This window comes from Carassius auratus, chromosome 26 (assembly GCF_003368295.1).
Source record: "Carassius auratus strain Wakin chromosome 26, ASM336829v1, whole genome shotgun sequence".
NCBI classification, from domain to species: Eukaryota; Metazoa; Chordata; class Actinopteri; order Cypriniformes; family Cyprinidae; genus Carassius; species Carassius auratus.
In genome coordinates this window covers 7,726,656-7,743,862 of record NC_039268.1, presented here as the reverse complement: position 1 = coordinate 7,743,862, position 17,207 = coordinate 7,726,656, and the positions used below count along the sequence as shown (strand labels likewise).

The following is a 17,207-nucleotide window of genomic DNA, read 5'->3' as shown; positions in this document are numbered from 1 at the left end:
CGATTATCCCAGCCCTAATTTCTGTGTATTTCTCCTTACAGGAGCATGGTATTCCAGTAGATCTGGGATATGCCGTGGCCCCTCATCATTCTGGTGTATATCCAGTCCATATTCAGCTGTATGAGGCTTGGAAGAAAGCATGGGGGATAAGAGTGACCAGTACTGAGGAATACCCACACCTCAAACCTGCGCGCCACCGCAAGGGATTCATTCATAATGACATCATGGTACGGCGCAACATACAGAGGACACATCATTGCACAACACAGAAATGTTGCGTATGCATATGACAAAAAAAGTTAATCATTGTTTTTTTTTTATGTTGAATAAAATACAATTTCTCTGGGACCAAAATTGCAGGAAACAATCACACACTCGAAAGTTCAATATCACAGAATATTAATATTGGAAAGTGTAATAGTTTAATATTTGATTTCATCCACAGGCAATGTCGTTCATGATCCTTCCTCAAATCCTGATTAAAAATGTAGCAGGTCTCATTTGGGAAGCCAATCATCTCTGAGTTAAAGAGAAAACACCAATGAGTGCATCCACTCATTCATCTTCAGTGAAAGATTGCTTCAAACCTTCCCTATTTGTTCTTTCAGACTGGTAGAACAATGGGTAAGCAAGCCTTAAAGTCTCTACCGAGACCACATCCCCACCATATGGAGGTGAAATGTGGAGATACTGATATGGACTGACTCCGGGGGCAGTACTACATTTGGAACGGGTCTCTGAGGCAGGTCCTACATTAGAGTAGTGATGGAATGTCTGCTAGAAGAGACTGACGAGAGTAGGTTTGTCAAGTGAAGACATGAGTTTACAGATAGGGAAACCTTACCATGGAAGAATATTAATATGGGATACCCGTAGGGAATCAAGTCATATGTACATCTATTCCAGTACAGGGGCTGACCGGAATTCAGCATGCTGACACCAGTACTGGGTAGAGGATGCTCGACCAAGGTTCGACACCCGGGGAACTCTACTGGGAGAAGAAAAGTCCTCGCATCCCCGTGTGGGAATGGTGCAGCAAACGTGACACTAAGGAAGAACCAGCTCTGCAAGAAGGTTGTAAAATCTTGCGAAGGTGTTAGGTGTCATCCAGCCCAAAGCTGGACAGATGTCTGCCAGAGAGGCACCATGCGCCAGCGCCCAGATGGAGGCAACACTCCAAATGGAGTGGACTCTTACCCCCAGGGGGTCGCCTAGGGACTGGTATGCCAAGGAGATGGAATCCACTATCCAGTGGGACAACCTCTGCTTGGAGACAGCCTTCCCTTTCTGCTGAACTCCAAAGCAGACAAGGAGCAGCTCAGAGCTTCTGAAGCGCTGGGTGCAGTCCACATATATGCATAGCACTCTTACGGGACAAAGCAATGCCAAGGCTGAATGTGCCTTCTCCGGGGGCAGCACTTGCAGGTTCACCAACTGATCACGGAAGGGAGTGGTGGGAACCTTGGGCACGCATCCAGGCTGGGGTCTGAGGACAATGTGAGAGCCGAACACAAGGAACTCGTCACTTACCAAAAATACATGGAGGTCCCTGACCCTCTTGATAGAATTGTGATGTCCTTTGATAGCAGCAACATACACTTTCAAGGTGGAGGGTGACAGCCTACACTCCAACCTTTTTTGTAGGAAAGAAAGCATGACTCTGACCGAGCATCTCCGGCGATCTTCTCGGCCAGAACACCACCAATTTGTGAACAGACTCCACTTCAAAGCATAACCCTGTCTCAAGTGACCTCGTATGAAGCAATCTGAGTGGCTTTACTGTGGCTGCGGATGGCATATGCCCTAGGTTGTTTCAGTGGAACCACTTGCTCTTCTCTCACTTGACCTGAAGCCCAACTCTGATAATACATTTCTGCTTCAACATCTTTAACATGAGCTTGTGAAATCCCCAATTCAAGACTTGCAGATTCAAGATAGATCGATGGCAACAGCTTTTCTTGGATACAATGAAGTAAGGGCTGTAAAACCCAATCCTCATCTCAGCTGGAAGGACTGGCTTGATTGCATCCTTTGCCAATATGACAGCAATCTTCTTGCACGAGACAGAGGCATCTTGGACTGCCACCGAAGACTCAAGAACACCATTGAACTTAGGTCACGTAGGTCACCTTGCAAACTGAATTGCGTAGCCGAGTCAAACCGTACAAATGAGCAGCAATGGGGTATTGTGCTGTGTGAACAAGAAGGCATCATGTTCAGAGTCATCACAGCAAAACTCCCTGTGTCCCTGGAGGGACTGGCCAGAGGCGTGTGGAGAGGCATAGCATCTCCAAACCGCGACCTCTCAGCCACTGGCGATAGAGGGCATCATGGTTGAGAGTGAGGAAGCAGTGCGTCACTCACTGTCGACCCAAAAGCCTTGCAAACCAGAGGAAAGGGACCGTGCCATGACTTTCGTTGCCCAGAATGTGAAGTCAGTCGCCCTGTATGTAGCTCTTGCATCAACCCTGGGTTGGTACTACCCTCCTTTATTTGTTTTAGCGCCTTGGCTTGGTGTACCTGCAGGATAACCATAGCATGCAGAGCAAAGGCAGCTTGGCCCGCGGCACTGTAAGCTTTGGCAGTGAGAGCTACCGACAGCTTACATGCTTTGGACAGGAGATGTGGACGATTCCTCCAAGTGGCTGTGTTTTGCAGGCACAAGTGCAAATGTCAACATACACCCTGGCTGCTCAGCCATCGAGGGTAGTGAGGACAGAAGAAGGAGATGAGCATTTTCTGCCAGTAAAATTGGCCATCCATGATTTTGTCACCTCTTCATGCACCTCCGGGAAGAAAGGAACTGGAGCAGAACATGGTTGTGAGCCACGCTCTGTGCTGAGAAACCAATCATCAAAACTTGAGCACTCAGGGCTGAGCGTTGTATTCACCTCCAGCCCGATGCTCATGGCTGCTCGAGCAAGCATGTCTGACAACTCTGGGTCCAGTTTGGCAGTGGCAACAACACCCGAGGGGGGCAGTCCTGCCAAATCTTAATCCTTAGAGGCCGATAGCCCATCCCCAAATTCTGCATTCAACATCTGATCCTCGGTCCGCTCACTAAATGACACACTGGGACCGCCCATGCACTGCAGAAAGAGTGAGAGATACGTGGGGTGTGGCCCAGTGGAGGAGCTCTCACAGTCACCCTCAGATCTCCCAGAGCACTAACCAGCGGTACTGTGCTCATGGCAGAGAATATGGGATGGGTAGTGACAGAGGGGTCTGCTGCACTCCCCTTTAGGAAAGAGAGATGCCATTGCAGCCCTGCCATGGTCATACACCCACAAAAGATGCATAACTCATCCATAAGCACCGCTTCAGCATGCTAGAGGCCCAGACACTGGAGACAGTGATAGTGGCCGTCGATAGAGGAAAGGAAACAACCACATCCAGAAGGACACCAAATGCAAAATCCACTAACAAATTTTCATTAGCATTTTCTCTTTAACTCAGAGATGATTGGCCTCCCAAGCCCAGACAGCAAGCAGTTTCAGCCCAGATCCGGCCAAAATTGCTTGCTGTCTGGGAGTAAGACCCCTTTTCTTAACCCGTTAGTGCTATGCTTGCAAGCTAAGCTGTCAATAACAAACTTACTTAACATACATAATGTCAGTGATTATGGACAAGATCCATCTCATGCTTTGCAGGAGGCTGTATAGATTTGCAAACTGCCACTGGTTGCTACAAAGGTAGTGTTGTGAAAAAGCAATGAGAATTTCCTGCAAGAGACTGATACAAGATACAAAATACAAGCAACATTTAGCATATCGAATCAATGAAACACAAATACACTCCAAAAGAATTAATGATGATGCACTGGGACTCCAAGTGAAATACCCCACAGTACATTCACCACAGCCAAATCTATTAGTGGTATACACACACACAGAGATCTAGACTAGATGTCCCCAACCGCAGCTTTGAATAAATTTTTATAAATAACTTTTGCTTTCTCTGTCCCTCATTTCTGGTTAAAGGATCTATAGTTATCTGAAGATTTCATTTAAAGTGATATCTCACCCTGAAATGAAAGTTCTGACATAATTTACTCAACTTCATGTAACGTTCAAACTCAGATGACTTCTTCTGTGGAACACAAATGGAAATGTTAAGTAGAATGTTGGATACCATTTTTTCTTTTCTTTTCTTTTTTTGCCATTCTGAGTGATATCTGTTTTGTGTACCACTAATTAAAGGTCATAAAGGTTGTTTTTTTTATGTAATTTCCATTTGCTTGAATCAAGATAAATGTAGAAGTAGGGCCTTTAATTTTGTTATAGTACTTAAATTTATATAACAATATCTTTAAGTAAGTCATTTTATTTCTTACCCAATGGACCTTTATCACAGCGGAATTGATTACCGGAAGTGCCAATCAAAGCAGTGTATCGATTCTTGCAGTGTCCTGTATGCTTTAATCACCTAGTTGAAAAAAAACCTGTTAAAATAAGCATCTGCAGGATAATTTCAATATTACATTAAAAAAAATGAAATTTTAGTGAATTCGATTATTTTAAGATGTTCAGATATTTTAATGAAAAAAAAAACTATTACTGATTAAGAAAACAAGTTTTTGAAACACAGTGCAATCAATTTCATAACTCTTATGAAACAGCAGGAATTAATGCACCTTTTATTTGGTTCTTATTAGGGATTTATGGGCCCGATACTGCGTTTCTGTACTCGTTAAAATATATAAACAACATTTATTTAAAATGTCAAGCATACACGATTAAAGTAAAAGTGAAACTAGCATGTTTAGCTTGCTTTAAAATTATGGTTTTTATTTTTATGCGAGGGTCCGCGTACAGTGAGTGTGACGCAAATTCCCTGCATTATTTTAGGAAAATGTTTTGTGATTACAGTATTATTGAGCTTCTGCAATGGAGCAGCTCTAATGCACCATTAAAATGAACATTGAAAGTAACAAAAGTTTGTACAATACAATATTATATTGTATTTCTGTAGCCAACATTTGTAAAAAAAAATGACAAATGCTGTGAAAATACAGGTATTAGTATCCGTATCGACAAGTACCAAGTTGAAAGTATCGGTATTGGAATCGTTTCTCAAAAAAAAAGTGGTATTGGTGCATTCCTAGTTCTTATGAATACTTGTGTCTTGTTTTTGTTAGAGCACCAGCCCACTATAAAATGTCTTTCTTTCTTCTTTCTAGTGAATTAGAAATGTGTCACTTTTTCCTCATTCACAATACAAAAGAACAAACGCTGGCAGACCTAGCTCGGATAAGATTTTTTTGCATGCAATTTAGCTGTCATCATCATCTCTTTTATGAGCATTCCGAATTTAGCCAAAGGCAGATGTTTTGCAGCAGGTGTTTGTAAGCCCAAATCTCTGGCTTTTTTTATTTAACAGATGCACCAAAACAGGTTTTAGGTCAATTGTTCGGACACCTGTGGCCTAACTACTGGCCTCCTCGGTGCAAGCATGACAGTTCTCAGACCAGAGAGCCAGAGCACTGTATACTGATGAGTGTGGATCCATGGGGCTATGAAGCATGTCAGAGTGTTACAGTCTGATCTGGCTCTGCAATACAGCAAGTCGACAGCGCGCCATAGAACTAACTGCTTCTTTCACAAACCACCACAATAATATACTGACAGGGTGAGTTACATTCAGTGAAAAGAAATGGCAGGGAAGGCGGTAGGCAGAAAAGCATACAGTAAGGACAGAGCACGTGAATAGAGTTTAATAAATTCTTCAGCCATGCTGGTGGGACAGACAGTTTAGTGTGTTTGCACTGGAATTTAATTTTAGAAGATGGAGTAGATTCAAATATTAAATCAAGAATACATGTTTGCAATACAATTGTTCTTTGCCCATCAAGTGTGTGCACATAGTTTCAGCAACAGCACACATATAGTGGAACATGCGTGCCGCACAATAATACACAGAGAGAGATGTTAAAGTGAGAAAAGCAATTAAGTTTAAATTAAATGGAACGATTGGAGAGAGTCCCAAAGATCTGTTCCAGGTCAATAAAACAGTCCGAAAACAAGCATATGGGCGATGAAAGCTCTTATCAGTGCATTAGAGCCCAATGTGTTTGTGGCTGTGTTAATGTAATAGATTTAGCTTTTTTAGCAGTTTGTTGTAGGAGTCTAGCTGCCTCTCTGATATTTACACACTGTTATGGTGTGTTGAGAAATTGACTCTGGTTGGTTCTTATAAATGTACCAGCATCTCTCAACTTTCTTGTCAGAGGAAGTACAAGTACAATTTGTCAGACATACACTATACTGTTCGAAAGCCAAGAGTTTGTAGGATAAAAAAAAATAAAAAAATGTTTTTGAAAGTCTCTTATCTAATGTAATTTCAATTAAAAATATACATTATATAAATATATATATATATATATATATATATATATATATATATATATATATATATATATATATATATATATATGTGTGTGTGTGTGTGTGTGTGTGTGTGTGTGTGTGTGTGTGTGTGTGTGTGTGTGTGTGAGATGGCAAAGCTGGATTTTAAGCAGCTTATTAATTCCAGTCTTCTGTGTCACATAATCAGTCTAATTTTCTGGTTCTCAAGAAAAAAATCTTATTATTTTCAATGTTCAAAAATGTTGTGCTGCTTTAAATGAGCTGATATAAGATAATGAGTTCTTGGAAGAATCTGATAAGAAATGTTAAAGAAATGTGAAAATGCAAAGAAAAATCTCCTTTCCATTTAATCTCATTGCTTTAAGGGGAAAAGTTATAATAGTAAAATTTTTCAAAAATGAAAACCTTTATATTTAGTGACCTTCATGCTGTTCCGAACCATATTATTTTTCTTACTTCAATACTGTATTACAACTTAGCAAATTTCAAGCAAAAAAGCAGTCTAGATTTCTAGTGAATTTTTCCAGTGAATGATGAATTACATTTCAAATTGTTCCTCACATAAAGCTATTTCAGAACATTTCAAATATACTGAACAATGAATTTCATAGACTACTTTTATGATACGTTTGTGTATTGAAACCTGAAAGCCTCAGTCACATTCTTTTTGTAATTACATCGCAAAGAGCAGTTGTTTTGTCAAAATACACATATGTAAAGTGCTTTACTGTACCTGGGCGTGAACTAGAAAAGGAGACAGCAGTTTTTCTGTAGTTGCCAAGCAGTCATTTTGTCAAATTGAGTCAGTGTATATTTTTATTCTCTTTCTCTTTTCTTCTTGTCAGTCTTTGCCTGTATGCCACATATTTTAATGAAGGATTCAGCTTTTTCCCACTGAGAAATGATTCTGTTTTCTTTGAGTGATTGAGACAGAAAGTGAATGGATGAATATATATGAAATTGTTTCCTCGCAACACTTGAATACATATACATAGACATGAGCCTTAATGAAATGTCACGTGTAGAACTCAAATTGGCAATATTAGATGATAAAAAAAAACAGAGGTTAATTAATACACCATTTAAAGATTCACAATTTGGTTTCGTAACCTTAAACTCTGTGTGTGTGTGTGTGTGTGTGTGTGTGTGTGTGTGTGTGTGTGTGTGTGTGCGTGTGAGAGCAGGTGCTGCCCCGTCAGACATGTGGTTTATTCACACACACCATCTTCTATAAAGAGTATCCGGGAAGCCCTAAAGAACTGGACAAAAGCATACGAGGAGGAGAGCTGTTTCTGACCGTCCTTCTCAACCCTGTGAGTGCAAAACACACAGACATACACACACACCGCTACTCCCTGACATCTCTGCTCATTTCATTCTATCAGCCTGTTCTATTGTTTTTCTCTGTCTTATTCTGTCCTCATGCCCCCTCCTCTCTCTCACTCTCTGGGTTTCCATGTTAGTGTTTCTTATAGATTTGTTCTCCCAGCATGAATCACTGTTCTTATGTTGAAACTCTTCTCTGCTTGAATCAGCACTGCAATGAAAAACAAGAGCGTGGGTGTACATGTGTGTGTCGTGTATGTGCGCTGTATTTCTACATTAATTCAGTTCTTCTGAACTAGTAGGTTGCGACCCAGAATTGAGTCACAGGTCTATTCTGATAGGGTCATGAACTGCAGCAAAGAAATTATAATGCATCTAACCATTTAACAATGCATAGTTTACATAGAAAAAAAGAGGATATTACATTTTGAAAGAGAAAGAATGCTTCCCATGTATTTTGTTGTGCATGTCAAAGGTCATGTTTGGCCCAAATCTGTGCTGTTTGTTTTGTTGCTGGGCTGTTCTATTACAAATCATTATTGGTAAGTGAAATTAAAAATAAATGACAAACGTAAACAGTTCGAAAAGCTCTATATATATAAAGTACTTATAAAGTACTATATGTACTGTTAACTTCTTGTACTAACATCCTGTGCCGTCTTTATGTGTATAAGGTATAAAAATTTAATGTTTAAGAGTGTGTTTGTTTGTGTGAAGAAAGCATCAGTGAATCTTCTCCTTTGGCTCCTCTGGCCATTAGTAAGGGTTGACTCATTCCCATGGTACAGCACTGACCTGAAAAACCAACTGAATGTAGTCAGAGATTGTGTGTGTTCTCATGTTCGCACAGATCCTGATCATCTGCTTTATACCAGCAATAATAAACAACCCACAGAGAGAGCGGGTGAAATGAACATAAGGAGATATGGAGGTGTGAGGATGTAGTATATTGTTGTCAGTGTGTGTGGAATGAGATTGTTCACTTCACACTTACCTTGCCAAATCCAACAGTGTGTGATAGTGTGTTAATAGTGTGTTAAGTGATTGTGGTTGTCGGAAATAAAAGAGGAATCGATGAGAAACAGATATTGAGAATATTTTTTTTCTTCATAGTGTGGAACAGTATATGCGTTTAATTGTATTTATAACTATTTATTATTAGTATTAATTCATGATTATTCATGTTGTGTTATTGTGGGTGTGGCTTTAGAGTCTGGACTCCACCCCTAGTGAATTAAACATGAGTCTTCAATCTCTAAGCAACAGTAATTCAATTTTCGAATTCAATCAGAACATCACACCGAATGAAAGATAAAGCAGACTATTAGATTCCTTTGTGGATTTTATTTGAATACCAATTCTACAATAGGCACCCAAACCAAACTATTATTGAGCTTAAAAGTGCTGTGAGAGCTCTGTAGAAGCGCATTACCAGTAACATGATCACACATCTGTCTTTCTACGTTAAACTCAAACCCATCACATACATTCATTAATCTGACCGTAGGCTCTCTGATTTATTCATCACAGCCACATTCTTGTGTGTTAAAATGAATCACTGTTAACATGAAGACAGAGTTCTACTTATTAATGACATACGTCATTCTCTTCTCTTCTCTTCTCTTCTCTTCTCTTCTCTTCTGTATCAGCATTGATTAAACATTTCATGGCAGTGATAAAAATGTTATTACGTTGAAAAAACATTGGTACAACATTGATTGAAAAAGGAAAAAATGTCCACCATGCCTTGAGCTCTCTTTGTCTTTCTGTCCAGAGGGCTTTAAGGGAAACTCATTTATCTGCCCATTCATTATTGAGGTCCTCTCCCTGAAACTAGGTGTGTGTGTGTGTGGAATGAGTTTGAGAGCATGAGGTTAACAGAGCATAAGATCAGTTACAGAGGGGAGAACATTGTGTTTTTGACACTCCATTTTACCCTCATTTATGCCCTTCCCAGAAAACAGGACAGTATGCATGGGGCGTTTGTTACAGGAATATTTTACACTAAAATGAACATTCTGCAATTACTTGCTCACCATTATGTTGTAACAAACTCGTATCCTGTTTTTTTTTCTGTAGAATCAAATGAGAAAAGAACAGACCCAAATGTATTTAATTATACTCTTGTATCATATTATATTCCCCTTAGCCATAACTCTCAGATCAAATATACATATGGTCCATTGCGTTAGGCTATATATATAATAATGGACCATATGACTGACCAAAATAATCATGATGGACCATATGACTTTTATGTTTCTGTGACAACAGGTTTACAAACACTTTTCATTTGAAATCTGCTGTAGTAAAATTTTGTAATCAACAGTTCACAAAAATCTTGAAATCTGTGTGAATGTGAAAATAAACCATATTGGTGCACACAATGCACATTAAACTCAAAGGGTATGCGGAGATGGAGTAATTAGCAGTTCATGAGCTGTTCACGTGTAAATGAACACAATGCCTTGCATCACGCTGGAATACAGTGCAACAGTCTATATACTTAATTAAATTGCAGCCTTTTGTTTTTGATCTGCACACTATGCCATATCACAGGTTTGATTTTAGTTTGATTGAAAGGCTTTGCCAAAGCTATGATGCAAAATGCAGTGTTATCTTTTATGTTATTATGAGAAGCTTAAATGTATTTTGGGTTCATCATGAAACTGTAGCAGGGCCAATTAGGTAAATTTATTAGAAAATAATTCTTAAGATATATTAAATTTTCCCAGGAAAAATATTAGAGTTTTGAACAAGATGGGGGTGATTTATTTTTATTTTTATTTATAGCAATACAACAAGTTCAGCTGAAATCATTATGTATGTTGATGTCAACTTTAAATTATCCTGATAATGGATGGTCATAGAACATCAGCACCGAGAGAGTGACTGTAAGTGGAACTAAGCAGTTTGTACAGGAAATGAAAGGGTGTCAAAGCAGAGAAAAAGATTAAGAAGGAATATGTGTTTGTGTCTAAGCAAGAGAGTGACAGCATGAAGGACAGAAAGAGAGGAATGACGCTTGGGGACAACATTTTCCAGCTGGACTCTCCTGTTAAATGAGCTGATGGTGTGTGTATGTGTGTGTGATTCTGAGAGTTAAGTAATGCTATCTTAGGGAAAGTTAGAGAATGATACAAACAACAGAATTCTTGTTCAGCACCACTATTTTTTTATCTATATTTAAATGTCAAAACATTTAGCTGTGAATGGAACAGCTGTAGAATAGCATCAGAATATATAAACATGAAAATTCTACCCCTCTTGCATTGCTTAACTTTCCAACCTTTATGCATGAAATGCAAAATCACAATTTTTGAAGAATTGTACTGGACTGCGAAGATTTTCTCCTGTTCAGCTTACTGACTCAACGATCTGGTTGCAGCAGTTAACAGTTTTGGGTGAACTGTTCCTTTAGTATTATATGCTAGCAGAAGAAGTGTGTGTGTGTGTGTGTGTATGTGTGCATGTGTGCGTGTGTGTGTGCGTGTGTGTGTAAATGCCATGGTCAAATGCCAAATTGATTGTTGCCTAAATAGAAAAGTTTGACTGTGTCTGGGTTTTTGTTTGTTTGTTAGTTTGATCTTCCAAGGGCACAAGCTACTGTCTATGTTACAACTTAGCCTGGTTACTGAGTATTTGTGTGTTCTACCATTAAACTTATATTTAGTGCAGGCAATGAACCAGCAGTTGGTGGATGAAAATTTGTCTCAAACAGATATATGGCCAGAATTGTATAGCATGAATATGGCTTTAACTGAAACATAATACCAAATAGTAAATATCCCAGAAGTAATGGTAAGAATAAAATGATCAATATAATAAGAGTTATTTTAAAAGATTATAATTTTATAACTATATAAGATAATAATATAATTATTAATAATTTATATATTTATAAATATGTTATAACTTATTGCCACTTAGTATTTTTAGTAATATACATATTTTATATACATAAATAAAAATTATATTTTTGCTTTTTTTATTAGTTTTTTTTTTATTAGTTTTTATTGACCGTACATTATTGTAAGTCCTCTATACCCTGTCTCTCTCAAACCTGTAGTACAAAGTCCCTTCTTCTGACATGCGCAATCTGTTCTGATTGGCCAACTGACCTTGTGCATTGTGATTCGCCGAACACCACAAGCATTCGTCGGAAATGTAACGCCCCTTTCCATAATCGAGAGCTTCATCTTTCAGAATAAATGTAAAGACAGTTAATCATTTCCTTTGTTTTACCATCAGTTCAAGCCCAAAAGCGGAACAGAGTGGCATGACAGACAGTGATGAAGCTTGTATGTGTTTGCAGTACACAAGCTACGGACACTATGGATGATTAAGACAGCTGACTCCACTATGTGACCCTGTCTCTCTCTCTCTCACATACATGTGCACACACACACACACACACACACACACACACGAGATGCTCAAAGCTCAGCTTTTGAACAGTCAATAGCAAATACTTAGACTAATAACAAAACATACTTACAGTAGCTTATTCAGAAGCACCAGATTGTAGTTGCAAAGTCAGAATGACCTCCTCTCCTAGGTTCACGAAACAGTCTTTCATAAAATGCGTTGCTGTTCTGTTGTAGGTAATCTTAAAGATTCCTAAATGCATCTACTTTCAGAAGGCCAAATAAAGTGCTTTTGATTTCACCAAACACTGCGTCTCTCTGACACGGCTGCTTCAACACTATCTGCGGTTACTGAAACCACACCTTCTTTCTTTGCGTGAACATTTGGGTGGCATTATGCAAATACTTCCACATAGTGATGTAGACATGTGGGGGCGTGTCTGAATGAGCCGTTTAGGGGGGGCATGGCAGAGGCTTAACTTTGATAAAGAGTATCTCTTTTTACAGATCTTTTTCATGTTCCAAGAGCTTGTAACACTCCAAATAGAAAGGAAAAATTTAAATCGCATCATATGACCTCTTTAAATTCTATGGAAATTTAATTTTGCTGCCACTGAGTGTCAGCATGAGACAAACGATGTTTGAAACATCAGTCACATCAAGATGTTTGTTGGATTAATGAATGTTAACTTCCAGTTAACTTCTCATTACAGAAAGCTTAAGTATTGCTTTAAGAACAAATGATGCAAGCAAATTGTAGTTCCAGTAACTATTTTTATTATGCCCCTTGTGTGAACTTCATATTCCAGTTTAAGTAACCTTTCTGAAACACTAGCCTGTAATGCTCATCGTCACAGTGAAAGGTGAGCAGTGGTAATTGGAGGCTCTCATTCTTGTTTGTGTGTGTGTGTGTGTTTGCTGGTTAAATTTTCATGTCTTTTCCAGGCTAGTGATTTATAATTCTGTCAGGTCCTGAACCGCTTCCAGAAGGAACATCTGTTTGGAACCCTTTAGATCCTCTCGCTGTTTGTGTGTGTTTGTGTGTGTGTGCATGCTCAATAGGTAGTCCAAATTTAGCTGTTAAAATGGTGGCTTGTGCTGGCATTCTCAAGTGTGTGTTGGACAAGCAGGATAGATGCCTTTGGACCTGAGATCCTTTAAGGATGCTTTTTTGTTGTTGTTTTTTTTGTTGTTGCTCACTCACTCTCTTTCCCTCTTATTGCTTGCTCTCTTTCTTTGCCCTGGCTGCTAGCACAAGGTAAAATGAATCATACGACCTATTGCTGTGTGTATGTGTAGGGGTTGTTGGTTTCTGGTGTCTATTTTACAAAGCTTATGTGTGTGTTTGTTATTGATTGCTGAAAGCGCAGCATAAATCATATCTTGATCAGTCTGTTTGTGCTACAGCAGAACTTGTTCAGAGGTCAGATTGATGTTGTACATATGGGAAAAGCCTGTGTTCTTATGTGTGTGGAGTGAAGGCGAACATTCACCACAATCCCACCAAAATACTTTATAATGGTTGACATCTTTTTAATATCACGGGTCCCATTCGTTTTCCCGTGAGGGTTAAATTGAATTCAGCGACTGCTAGTGTGTACGTTAGAGTGTGTGTGTTACACCGGCCCGGCATAAAGCATGCCAGTGTGACAGAAGCTGCTAAACTTGTCTCATTATCCCATAAATATTCCCCACCCTGCTCACGGTCACCTAGCAGCCCATCCATCAATCAAAGCCTCCTGCCATTGCCGTGCCTCCAACACATCCACGGCAGACTTCTGAGGGAGCAGCACTTAGGTCCTGATACAGAGTCCATAACACGCACCAACCAGATCCTGATTAGAATTAGACTTTTATTCTACAGGAGACAGTGTGCTCTAATCTCTTTTACCTTCAATTAATTAACAGTTATATAATATAGCTGATCTTACTTCTAGATACATTTAAGAGTTATATGGAAAATGAATTTATGTAAGTTCTGCTAAAACATGTGAACGCTTAGTTGGCTGTACAGCTTGTACAGCTTCTGACTGACTTCTGCTGCCTTTTGCTTATTAAATATTATTTTTTGTTTAAAAAACATTACTAAAATGTATTTTCTGCTTGTAATAAAAATTCAGAACCATTTTTTAATTTCGCCTTTTTGACAAAATACACATGAAAATGAAATGATCATTGCAAAGATAAAAACATAATATATTTTATTATATTTGATTTATATACAGTATATATATATATATATAGGTATATAGGTGATAATAATTGTTTACATTATTTTATTTCATATTGCACATTACTGTTGTTGTTGTAGTTGTTGTTGTTGTTGTTATTATTATTATTATGTACTGTACTTATTACCAGTGAAAAGTTTGGGGATGATAAGATTTTCTCTTATGCTCAGCAAGGTTGCATTGGTTTTTTTTTAATCAAAAATACAGTAAAACACTAATATTCTGAAATATTACAATTTACAATAATTGTCTATTTCAATATATTTTAAAATGTCTGTGGTGGTCCTGTCTTCAGTGCCATTTGATCCTTTAGAAATCTTTTTAATATGATGAAAGCTGATGTGATGTGCTTAATAAACATTCCTTATTGTTTTCCATTATTAACTTTATTTTTCTCTTATCTTATTGTCTTATTTAGTTCTGAAAGCAGTTGTGCTGAATATTTTTGTGTAAACTGTGATAAAGAATTAAGGATTCCATGTTGAATAGAAATATCTTTATTGTTCCTTTTGATCAATTTTACGCATAATTTCTTAGTAAAAATAATTTATTTCTTTAAAAAAAAATCGTACTAACCCCAGACTTTTAAACGATAGTGTATAAATTGTTATTGTTATTATTAATGCCATCATGCAGCATTGTTTTGCTTGTGAGCACTATTTTTTTCTTGTTTAATTCACAATGTTTTATAGCATTATCAGGTACAATACTTTATAGACCGATATTGGAGAGTCTGATATAAAAGAATAGATATAGAAGTAAAAATATATAAATAAATTATTAATCTATCTTTAAGGTTTAGATGAGATTTTATTGTAGAAGTGAAGGATGCCTAGCTTCAAGGCCGTCATTGAGAAGGGACATCTGGGAATGCTGTCCCAGACCCTGTAACAAGGGGAGGCCCCTAAGGGCCCCTGTCTCATAGAACTACTCATTGCACCTGGACGAGTGTGGGCTCACCCATAAAAACTTTGTCCCGGGTCAGGTGCCTGGCATTACCAGGAGTGTCTGTTTTAAACTAGGCCACATATTCCCTCTCCTCTCCTCTCTTCTCCTCTCTTCTCCTCTCTTCCTCTCATCTCCTCTCCTCTCCTCTTGCAATGCAACCTACTAAACCAGTCAAGCATAGAGACCCAATAAAACTTTGCCACTCTTCTTTTTTCTCCTGTCTTTCCCTCCTCTCATCTTTTCTCTTCTCTCCGCAGACCCTTGTTAATTGTATTGATCCTAATCTCCACAGACACTGTCCGCGAGTGACCTTACTCTAGTGGATTACATCAGAATTACAGCTCCACTCCACATGAAGTGGACGCATCCACTGAGCTTACCTCACATGAAAGACCGCTGATCAGCCTGCTGTAATTGAATGTGCCCCAGGGGTGCTCTGAACCGCCCCATAAAGGGCCAGATGCATGAAATCAGCAAAGCCCAATGCAGTGTATGCGATTGCCAAGCGACATTTAGCCTTTATCAAAAGACTGCCACCAAACCAAATGATCAACATAACTTTAACTTCTGCATATTTCATTGCATTAGCAGTAATGTTATAATAACAGAAGCTGCTGTTTACTGATGATGAATGAATGAAACCTCAATTTCTCTTTTTCTTCCTCTCTGTAGATCAGTATATTTATGACTCATCTTTCCAACTATGGGAACGACCGCTTGGGCTTGTACACGTTCACTAACCTGGCTAACTTCCTGAAATGCTGGACCAACTTGAGGCTGCACACACTTCCTCCCCTGCAGCTCGCACACAAGTACTTCACACTCTTCCCAGAACAGAGGCACCCGCTATGGCAGGTCAGTCATTTGAACCATATAACTATTTTCATTAACATTTAATCAATATGAAATAAATGCATTCATGGTGAGCATAAGTCACCTCTTTTCAAAACAGTTAAAAACAGTTCCCAACCTTATGTTATTTCTATGGATACCAGTCAATAATTTGAGGCTTATTTTATGATTACTTTTAAGATTACAGCCTTTTTTCACCTGACATAAAATGTCCTCAAGAAATTATCACAGGTAAAAGCAATTCTGTGCAAACTGACATAAAAAGCCCACTCTCTGTGACCTGTAGGCCTTGTAACTGTTGTACATCAAGCACTCCATGTGTCTCAAGTGAATGCAGACCAATGAAAATCCACCAGAAAATGAAAAGATGCACTTTACAACTTCTCACAGGGACAAGGCTTGAATTTATGGGGGTTTTGCACAATTTTAGCTTATTTTTGCTTGGTTGCTCCAATTATGTTTTATATTGAAAAGTTGCAGCATATAGGTCTTAAAGCATTGCTAGGACAGTTAACATAATAGTTACTGAACTAAACAAGATTTTAGGTGATTTTTGTATTGTTTAGTCCCTCCAGAAAAAAAAGATTTTTTTTGTGATTGTTGCGGGCAAAAATCCTTGATTTTGCAGCCTGTTTTCTTAAAAAATGCGATGGAATATGTGGGATATTTTTGCAATTTTATGAGATGAAATTGCGTGAACTTGCAAAAACTGGGGTTTGATGAAAAAGAGAAAAAAAGGTAAAGTTGCATCAACTTCTGAATGAAATTACAACAGTGTTAGTAGCCTAGTGAGAAGGGGGTGTTGAGGGAATCCCCTTTTTTCTCTATTTCATCAAACCGCAGTTTTCGCAAGTTCTTGCAATATAATTTGGCTGCACTGTCATGTAACAAATCGGGAAACTGCTTCGCGCGTTCTTTTGCGCTTATTTTTGTTGGCAAATAAGAATGATTTGCGTGCTTCAAGTTTCACCCTGGTTTCACTGCGGGGTTTGCAGATGATGTTCACGTCACGTATTTACGTCACTTCATAAGGTTCCCATGGCAATATGGGGAAAAAGGCGTTTTACTTGTGTGAAGTAAACGCAACATTTTTCAACTTTCTGCTAATATATATGTGA

General features: G+C 38.5%; 1 protein-coding gene across 2 annotated transcripts in view; it reads left to right on the top strand.

Annotated features, from left to right (window-relative positions):
* ndst3 (N-deacetylase/N-sulfotransferase (heparan glucosaminyl) 3) overlaps nt 1–17,207 on the top strand; it is a 68,921-nt gene that overhangs the window by 40,823 nt on the left and 10,891 nt on the right. For both annotated transcript variants that reach the window (XM_026203996.1, XM_026203998.1), the window contains exons 5-7: nt 42–227; nt 7,550–7,678; nt 15,910–16,092. In XM_026203996.1, the coding sequence (XP_026059781.1) occupies nt 42–227; nt 7,550–7,678; nt 15,910–16,092 (498 nt within the window). The remainder of the gene's footprint in view (nt 1–41; nt 228–7,549; nt 7,679–15,909; nt 16,093–17,207) is intronic.